Genomic DNA, 9,848 nt, shown 5'->3' on the forward strand with positions numbered 1-9,848 from the left:
TCAGGGCCGCGAGAGAGAGTGAGCAAAAGGGTCATCAATTGGTCAACATCATTGTCTCTGTATTGCCCTGTTGTTGATGTTGACAGTCATTTCAATTGTTGCTGAAATATATTGATATTTGAAGCATTATTGTTCAGCAACTGGGAAATAGACGAGTGAGAGATGAGTGTTAATTGTACAGAACTCAAATTTGAGTGGTGAACTGGAAGAAATGAACTCCATTTACGGGAGTCAACCTTGGTTTGTTTATCGACTGATGGTCCACCGGATGGTACACCTATTGAGAGAGAGAGAGAGAGAGAGAGAGAGAGAGAGAGAGAGAGAGAGAATTAGAGAGAGAATTAGAGAGAGAGAGAGAGAGAGAGAGAGAGAGAGAGAGAGACTGCACACACTACAATTACTTAGGTTTAAAAATAAGCTCAACTGGACACCTTAATGAGGCAGTGAATGAACTGAGAGAGAAAGCACGCAGGGCATTCTACGCCATTAAAAACCAAATTCAAATTGAAACCCTTATTCAAGGTTAGGTAACAGATAATGTAACATCCAGTTGGTGGTATGGTGTAAAAAAAAGTTAAATAAATGTACTCATATTGTTTCCTTTGAGGCTCAATTCAATATGACTATGAATCCCTGAGGGAAATTAGGATTAGGAAGGTTAGTGGTATATGTTATTTTGTAGTCTGGGTGGGCCAGTGACGGTCAATGCGTCGGTCCAAGTATCTCCATGACAGATAGGAAGAGGGATATCCGCGGATTATCCGAGCAGAAGATTCATCCCTTTATCATGACTGGATTCATACTGGATGTCTCCACTCAATAACATAGCCTCTCCAAATTAAATCAGTGTCAACACGGTTAGGCCACCTATTGACGATACAGACACTGGCAGAAATGTATTTGCTCCCAGTCGCTACTCTGAGAACTAGAGATTTGAAACAGCATTTGAAACAGCAGCTCATAAAAAATCTTGTTGCATCCATATGCCTCTTTTAGACCAGACTTGCTAGGGACATTATCTTAGATTAGCATCAACTGAATTTGAGTCATGATATACTGGGAGCAAATGCTAGCTAACTAATGTTGTGCCAAGTGATCTAATTGACTATGTTGACTCAGTGTTGACATTTAGCATGCTAATGATGCATTAGCATATTTTAGGTTGACACTGAATTCAAAGGTATTTTACATTATATACATGCTACTCACAGGAAGTAGACCACTTTAAGTCATCATTCATTCATTCAAAACATGAATCTGTTTCAATGTCAAGAAAAAGCATGCCACTTTAATATGTTATGATTTGTTGGAAATTGGATGATAAATCATTTCTCGTACTTTCAATAGAATGATGAAACTGATACCTGTATAAGCAGTTAGACCTATCTACAAGTGTGACACCTATTTGTAGATTTATAGCAATTGCTTAGTCATTGTGTATCACTTTCCCCTGACTTCCTGTTTTGTCACTTCCTGTAGGAGTTTGTGATGATTGTGGTGTTTGGGCTGGAGTACATTATCAGGATCTGGTCGGCCGGCTGCTGCTGTCGCTACAGAGGATGGCAGGGTCGCCTCCGTTTCGCCCGGAAGCCTTTCTGTGTAATAGGTGAGCTATAGACTAGATGAGTTATAAACACTTTATAAACCCTTTATGAATGTTTTTTCGAGGGATGAGAAAAGGTTTACAACCTTCAGTTGATGGTTCAGTAATGAGAAGTGTTTTAAAGTTAAAGAGTTTTACAGGTAATCATTGACTTTTTCCTCTTTTATGACAATTGATGACCTCTCAGCTACTTTATTTCCTACTTAAAAGCGAGAAGTCAGTTTCCTGACTGCAAATCAATATGGCTATTCACTAATGGTTTTACCATAGGAATGTGACTTCCGAGTTCAAAGAGACCTATGGGTAAAAGGATATGCAGTATAATTGACCATAGGAACACACACACACAAACACAATAGACCATAGTCCTCTGGCTTGATGTTTTAGCTGGGGTGTTTGAGGCTCTTGTGATTCTTAACAGGAGACTTAGGGTCGACTGACTATGTAAATAGGCCTCTCCATTAACCGTCTTCAATTCTTTCCAGTGTTTAGACATATTCATCTGCCCTTCTCAGACGGCTGCCGTACTTCAGGGAGGGAGAGTAGAGGCTTACCAGTCACGCTAAGTCATCAGAGCTAGCATCATCATGCTCTTTGAGCTGGCTAATGTCATGTCGAGAGAGAGAGCGGGAGAGAGCGATAAAGAGAGTGAGAGAGAGGGAGAGGGAAACAGAGATAGAAAGCGAGAGAGATACAGATATTACACCGATACAGATATATACACTACCGGTCAAAAGTTTTAGAACACCTACTTCTTCTTTATTTTTACTATTTTCTACATTGTAGAATAATAATGAAGACATAAAAACTATGAAATAACACATAAGCAATCATGTAGTAACCAAAAAAGTGTGAAACAAAAAAATATATATATATATTTGAGATTCTGTCATAAGTTATATTTACATCCATAAACTATACTGTACATAGACATTAATACACTTAGTTTGAGGTGGCGATTGTATAGATTAGATTTCATAAACATTCATTTGCAGACATATGTGTCACAGTATCCACAGAAGGTGGCGCCCCTCCCCAGTCGGGCGGCGCTCGGCGGTCGGCGTCACCGGCCTACTAGCTGCCACCGATCTATGTTTCTGTGTTGTTTGGTTTTGTCTGTCTAGGTCTGCACCTGTTCCTTGTTTGTAATTAGTGTGGGGGGGTATTTAGTTTGTCCTTTTTGTTCAGGTATTCGTGCGGGATTGTTTTGTGTCATTTCGAAGGGCTGTTCGTATTTACGCTGCCTGTTAGTTCAGCGTTTTGTGGAGCTGTCTATTTATTATTGCCGGGTTGCGCCCCGATCTCTTTATTGTTTTGGAGCGGTGCTCCTGTCGGGTGTTTAGGCACACCCAGTATTACGGCTGCCTTTTTTTCCAAACGGTGTTAATAAACATCTGTTTTTGGACCTCCGTCTCTTGCCCTTGACTCTGACCCTTCCTGCTACACTGATAGCCGTGACAATATGACATCTTTACACAAGTATACATAGACATTCATAGAAGCTACAGTTGAAGTCGGAAGTTTGCATGCACCTTAGCCAAATACATTTTTAACTCAGTTTTTCACAATTCCTGACATTTAATACTAGTAAAAATTCCCTGTCTTAGGTCAGTTAGGATCACCACTTTATTTTAAGAATGGGAAATGTCAGAATAATAGTAGAGAAAATGATTTATTTCAGCTTTTATTTCTTTCATCACATTCCCAGTGGTTCAGAAGTTTACATACATTCAATTAGTATTTGGTAGCATGGCCTTTAAATTGTTTATCTTGGATCAAACGTTTCGGGTGGCCTTCCACAAGCTTCCCACAATAAGTTGGGTGAATTTTGGCCCATTCCTCCTGACAGAGCTGGTGTAACTGAGTCAGGTTTGCGCTCCTCCTTGCTCAAACACGCTTTTTCAGTTCTGCCCACACATTTTCTATGGGATTGAGGTCAGGGTTTTGCAATGGCCACTCCAATACTTTGACTTTGTTGTCCTTAATAAGCTATTTTGCCACAACTTTGGAAGTATGCTTGGGGTCATTGTGTCACGTTCCTTTGGAGAAACGAACCAAGGCGCAGCGTGAGTATCGTTCCACATCTTTATTATTATGTGAAACTTAGCAAGACAAACAATAAACTATAAACAAACAACAAACCGTGATGACAGAGGTGCAACATGCACCAACTCAAAATAATATCCCACAAACACAGGTGGGAAAAACAACTACTTAAATATGATCCCCAATTAGAGACAACGATGACCAGCTGCCTCTAATTGGGAATCTTACAAAACCCCAACATAGAAAAAAGAAACTAGAACACAACATAGAAATAAATAAACTAGATAAACCCCCCAGTCATGCCCTGACCTACTCTACCATAGAAAATAAGAGCTCTCTATGGTCAGGACGTGACAGTACCCCCCCCCCCCCCCCCAAAGGTGCGGACTCCGGCCGGAAAACCTGAAACCAAAAGGGAGGGTTAGGGGGGGTGTCTAGTGTTGGTGGCGGCTCTGGTGCAGGACGAAGAACCTTCTCATCCCGCGGATCCTCCAGCATCGGAGGCGGTTCTGGTGCAGGACGAAGCATCCTCTCATCCGCTCCGGGCCGTGGATCATCCCTGGAGGCTCCGGGCCGTGGATCGTCACTGGAGGCTCTGGGCCGTGTATCGTCACTGGAGGCTCCAAGCCGTAGGCCGTCTCAGGAGGTTCCTGACCGTGGGTCATCTCAGGAGGTTCCGGACTGTGGACTATCTCAGGAGGTTCTGGACTGTAGACCGTCTCTGGAGGTTCCGGACTGTGGACTGTCTCTGGAGGTTCCAGACTGTGGACCGTCTCTGGAGGTTCCGGACTGTGAAACGTCGCCGGAAGCTCTGGACTGGAAACTGTCGCCGGAAGCTCTGGACTGGGAACTGTCGCCGGAAGCTCTGGACTGGGAACTGTCGCCGGAAGCTCTGGAATGGGAACTGTTGCCGGAAGCTTTGGACTGGGAACTGTCGCTGGAAGCTCTGGACTGGGAACTGTCGCCGGAAGCTCTGGAACGGGAAGGCGCACTGGAGGCCTGATGCGTGGGCCGGCATAGGTGGCGCCAGACTGGTAACACGCGCCTCAGGGCGAGTGCGGAGAGCAGGCACAGGACATATCTGACTGAGGACACGCACTTCAGGGAGAGTGCGAGGAGGAGGCACAGGACGTACTGGGCTGTGGAGGCACACTGGAGACCTGGTGCGTAGAACCGGTGCAAGATATACTGGACCGTGGAGGCGCACTGGAGGTCTGGAGCATAGAGCTGGCACAACCCGTCCTGGCTGAATGCTCATTTTAGCCCGGCAAGTGCGGGGCGCTGGCACAGGACGCACTGGGCTGTGAAGGTGCACTGGAGATACGGTGCGCATCACCGCATAACACGGTGCCTGACTGGTCACACGCTCCCCACGGTAAGCACGGGGATTTGGCTCAGGTCTAAACCCTGACTCCGCCAATCTCCCCGTGTGCCCCCAACATTTTTTGGGGGGGAGCTGCCTCTCGGGCTTCCATCGTTTCCGTGCTAATTCCTCGTATCATCGCCGTTCCTCTCTTGCTGCCTCTAATTCCTCCCTTGGATGGCGATATTCTCCAATCCGCGTCCAGGGTCCTTTGCCGTCCAGCATTTCCTCCCATGTCCACTCTTCCTGGCCACGCTGCTTGGTCCTGGTGTGGTGGGATATTCTGTCACGTTCGTTTGTAGAAACGGACCAAGGCGCAGCGTGAGTGTCGTTCAACAACTTTATTATTATGTGAAACTTAGCAAGACAAACAATAAGCTATAAACAAACAACAAACCGTTACGACAAAGGTGCAACATGCACTAACTCAAAATAATATCCCACAAACACAGGTGGGAAAAACAACTACCTAAATATGATCCCCAATTAGAGACAACGGTGACAAGCTGCCTCTAATTGGGAATCATACAAAAACCCCAACAGAAAAAAGAAACTAGAACACAACATAGAAATAAATAAACTAGATAAACCCCCCCAGTCATGCCCTGACCTACTCTACCATAGAAAATAAGAGCATGATCAGGACGTGACACATTGTCCATTTGGAGACCCATTTGTGACCAAGCTTTAACTTCCTGAATGATGTCTTGAGATGTTGCTTCAATATATCCACATCATTTTCCTTCCTCATAATGCCATTTATCTTGTGAAGTGCACAAGTCCCTCCTGCAGCAAAGCACCTCCACAACATGATGCTGCCACCCCCATGCTTCACAGTTGGGATGGTGTTCTTCGGCTTGCAAACCTCCCCGTTTTCCCTCCAAACATAACGATGGTCATTATGGTCAAACAGTTATATTTTTCTTACATCAGACCAGAGAACATTTCTCCAAAAAGTACGATCTTTGTCCCTATGTGCAGTTGCAAACCGTAGTCTGGCTTTTTTATCACGGTTTTGGAGTGGTGGTTTCTTCCTTGCAGAGCGGCCTTTCAGGTTATGTCAATATAGGACACATTTTACTGTGGATATAGATACTATTGTTCCTGTTTCCTCCAGCATCTTCACAAGGTCCTTTGCTGTTGTTCTGGGATTTATTTGCATTTTTCGCACCAAAGTACGTTCATCTCTAGGAGACAGAATGCGTCTCCTTCCTGAGCGGTATGGCGGCTGCGTGGTCCCATGGTGTTTGTTTGGTCCCATGGTGTCCCATGGAAATTGCTCCCAAGGATGAACCAGACTTGTGGAGGTCTACAATTGTTTTTCTGAGGTCCTGGCTGATTTCTTTTGATTGTCCCATGATGTCAAGCAACGAGGCACTGAGTTTGACTGTAGGCCTTGAAATATATCCACAGGTACACCTCCAATTGACTCAAATTATGTCAATTAGCCTATCAGAAGCTTCTAAAGCCATGACATCATTTTCTGGAATTTTCCAAGCTGTTTAAAGGCACAGTCAACTTAGTGTTTGTAAACTTCTGAGCCACTGGAATTGTGATACAGTGAATTATAAAAGAAATAATCTGTTTGTAAACAATTGTTGCTAAATGTACTTGTGTCATGCACAATGAAGATGTCCTAAGCGACTTGCCAAAACTATAGTTTGTTAACAAGAAATTTGTGGTTGAAAGTGGTTGAGAAACGAGGTTTAATGACTCCAACCTAAGTGTATGTAAAATTCCGACAGACAACCGTACACATGTCAGAAACTGAACTAGACACTCCGAATAGAGACTGTTAAAATGTAAAAACTAGATACTCCGAATAGAGACGGTTAAGGCTGAACTAGGTTCTCTGAATAGAGACGGTTAAGGCTGAACTAGGTTCTCTGAATAGAGACGGTTAAGGCTGAACTAGGTTCTCTGAATAGAGACTGTTAAAATGTAAAAATTAGATACTCCGAATAGAGACGGTTAAGGCTGAACTAGGTTCTCTGAATAGAGACGGTTAAGGCTGAACTAGGTTCTCTGAATAGAGACGGTTAAGGCTGAACTAGATACTCTGAATAGAGACGGTTAAGGCTGAACTAGGTTCTCTGAATAGAGACGGTTAAGGCAGAACTAGATACTCTGAATAGTGACGGTTAAGGCTGAACTAGGTTCTCTGAATAGAGACGGTTAAGGCTGAACTAGATACTCTGAATAGAGACGGTTAAGGCTGAACTAGATACTCTGAATAGAGACGGTTAAGGCTGAAGTAGATATTCTGAATAGAGACGGTTAAGGCTGAAGTAGATACTCTGAATAGAGACGGTTAAGGCTGAACTAGATACTCTGAATAGAGATGGTTAAGGCTGAACTAGATACTCTGAATAGAGTCTGTTAAGGCTGAAATAGATACTCTGAATTGAGACGGTTAAGGCTGAACTAGGTTCTCTGAATAGAGACGGTTAAGGCTGAACTAGGTTCTCTGAATAGAGATGGTTAAGGCTGAACTAGATACTCCGAATAGAGACTGTTAAGGCTGAACTAGATACTCTGAATAGAGACGGTTAAGGCTGAACTAGGTTCTCTGAATAGAGACGGTTAAGGCTGAACTAGGTTCTCTGAATAGAGACGGTTAAGGCTGAACTAGGTTCTCTGAATAGAGACGGTTAAGGCTGAACTAGATACTCCGAATAGAGACGGTTAAGGCTGAACTAGGTTCTCTGAATAGAGACGGTTAAGGCTGAACTAGATACTCTGAATAGAGCCTGTTAAGGCTGAACTAGATACTCTGAATAGAGACGGTTAAGGCTGAACTAGATACTCTGAATAGAGACGGTTAAGGCTGAACTAGGTTCTCCGAATAGAGACGGTTAAGGCTGAACTAGATACTCCGAATAGAGACGGTTAAGGCTGAACTAGGTTCTCTGAATAGAGACGGTTAAGGCTGAAATAGGTTCTCTGAATAGAGACGGTTAAGGCTGAACTAGATACTCTGAATAGAGACGGTTAAGGCTGAACTAGGTTCTCTGAATAGAGACGGTTAAGGCAGAACTAGATACTCTGAATAGTGACGGTTAAGGCTGAACTAGGTTCTCTGAATTGAGACGGTTAAGGCTGAACTAGGTTCTCTGAATAGAGACGGTTAAGGCAGAACTAGATACTCTGAATAGTGACGGTTAAGGCTGAACTAGGTTCTCTGAATAGAGACGGTTAAGGCTGAACTAGATACTCTGAATAGAGACGGTTAAGGCTGAAGTAGATATTCTGAATAGAGACGGTTAAGGCTGAACTAGATACTCTGAATAGAGATGGTTCAGGCTGAACTAGATATTCTGAATAGAGATGGTTAAGGCTGAACTAGATACTCTGAATAGAGACGGTTAAGGCTGAACTAGATACTCTGAATTGAGACGGTTAAGGCTGAACTAGGTTCTCTGAATAGAGACGGTTAAGGCTGAACTAGGTTCTCTGAATAGAGACGGTTAAGGCTGAACTAGGTTCTCTGAATAGAGATGGTTAAGGCTGAACTAGATACTCCGAATAGAGACTGTTAAGGCTGAAATAGATACTCCGAATAGAGACGGTTAAGGCTGAAATAGATACTCTGAATAGAGACGGTTAAGGCTGAACTAGATACTCTGAATAGAGACGGTTAAGGCTGAACTAGGTTCTCCGAATAGAGACGGTTAAGGCTGAACTAGGTTCTTTGAATAGAGACGGTTAATGCTCAACTAGGTTCTCTGAATAGAGACGGTTAAGGCTGAACTAGATACTCTGAATAGAGCCTGTTAAGGCTGAACTAGATACTCTGAATAGAGACGGTTAAGGCTGAACTAGGTTCTCTGAATAGAGACGGTTAAGGCTGAACTAGGTTCTCTGAATAGAGACGGTTAAGGCTGAACTAGGTTCTCTGAATAGAGATGGTTAAGGCTGAACTAGATACTCTGAATAGAGACTGTTAAGGCTGAACTAGATACTCTGAATAGAGACGGTTAAGGCTGAACGAGATACTCTGAATAGAGATGGTTAAGGCTGAACTAGATACTCTGAATTGAGACGGTTAAGGCTGAACTAGATACTCTGAATAGAGACGGTTAAGGCTGAACTAGGTTCTTTGAATAGAGACGGTTAATGCTCAACTAGGTTCTCTGAATAGAGACGGTTAAGGCTGAACTAGGTTCTCTGAATAGAGACGGTTAAGGCTGAACTAGATACTCTGAATAGAGACTGTTAAGGCTGAACTAGATACTCTGAATAGAGACGGTTAAGGCTGAACTAGATACTCTGAATAGAGATGGTTAAGGCTGAACTAGATACTCTAAATAGAGATGGTTAAGGCTGAACTAGATACTTTGAATTGAGACGGTTAAGGCTGAACTAGATACTCCGCATAGAGACGCTTAAGGCTGAACTAGATACTCTGAATAGAGACTGTTAAGGCTCAATCAGATACTCTGAATAGAGACTGTTAAGGCTGAACTAGATACTCTGAATAGAGACGGTTAAGGCTGAACTAGGTTCTCTGAATAGAGACGGTTAAGGCTGAACTAGGTTCTCTGAATAGAGACGGTTAAGGCTGAACTAGATACTCTGAATTGAGACGGTTAAGGCTGAAGTAGATATTCTGAATAGTGACGGTTAAGGCTGAACTAGATACTCTGAATTGAGACGGTTAAGACTGAACTAGATATTCTGAATAGAGACGGTTAAGGCTGAACTAGATACTCTGAATTGAGACGGTTAAGGCTGAACTAGATACTCTGAATTGAGACGGTTAAGACTGAACTAGATATTCTGAATAGAGACGGTTAAGGCTGAACTAGATACTCTGAATTGAGACGGTTAAGGCTT

At 43.3% G+C, this 9,848-nt stretch overlaps 1 protein-coding gene across 3 annotated transcripts in view; it reads left to right on the top strand.

Moving 5' to 3' along the window:
- LOC115178389 (potassium voltage-gated channel subfamily KQT member 5) overlaps positions 1 to 9,848 on the top strand; it is a 142,347-nt gene that overhangs the window by 96,696 nt on the left and 35,803 nt on the right. For all 3 annotated transcript variants that reach the window (XM_029739559.1, XM_029739556.1, XM_029739558.1), the window contains exon 3: positions 1,480 to 1,606. In XM_029739559.1, the coding sequence (XP_029595419.1) occupies positions 1,480 to 1,606 (127 nt within the window). The remainder of the gene's footprint in view (positions 1 to 1,479; positions 1,607 to 9,848) is intronic.

The sequence above is a fragment of the Salmo trutta genome, chromosome 38 (genome assembly GCF_901001165.1).
Source record: "Salmo trutta chromosome 38, fSalTru1.1, whole genome shotgun sequence".
Taxonomy (NCBI): Eukaryota; Metazoa; Chordata; class Actinopteri; order Salmoniformes; family Salmonidae; genus Salmo; species Salmo trutta.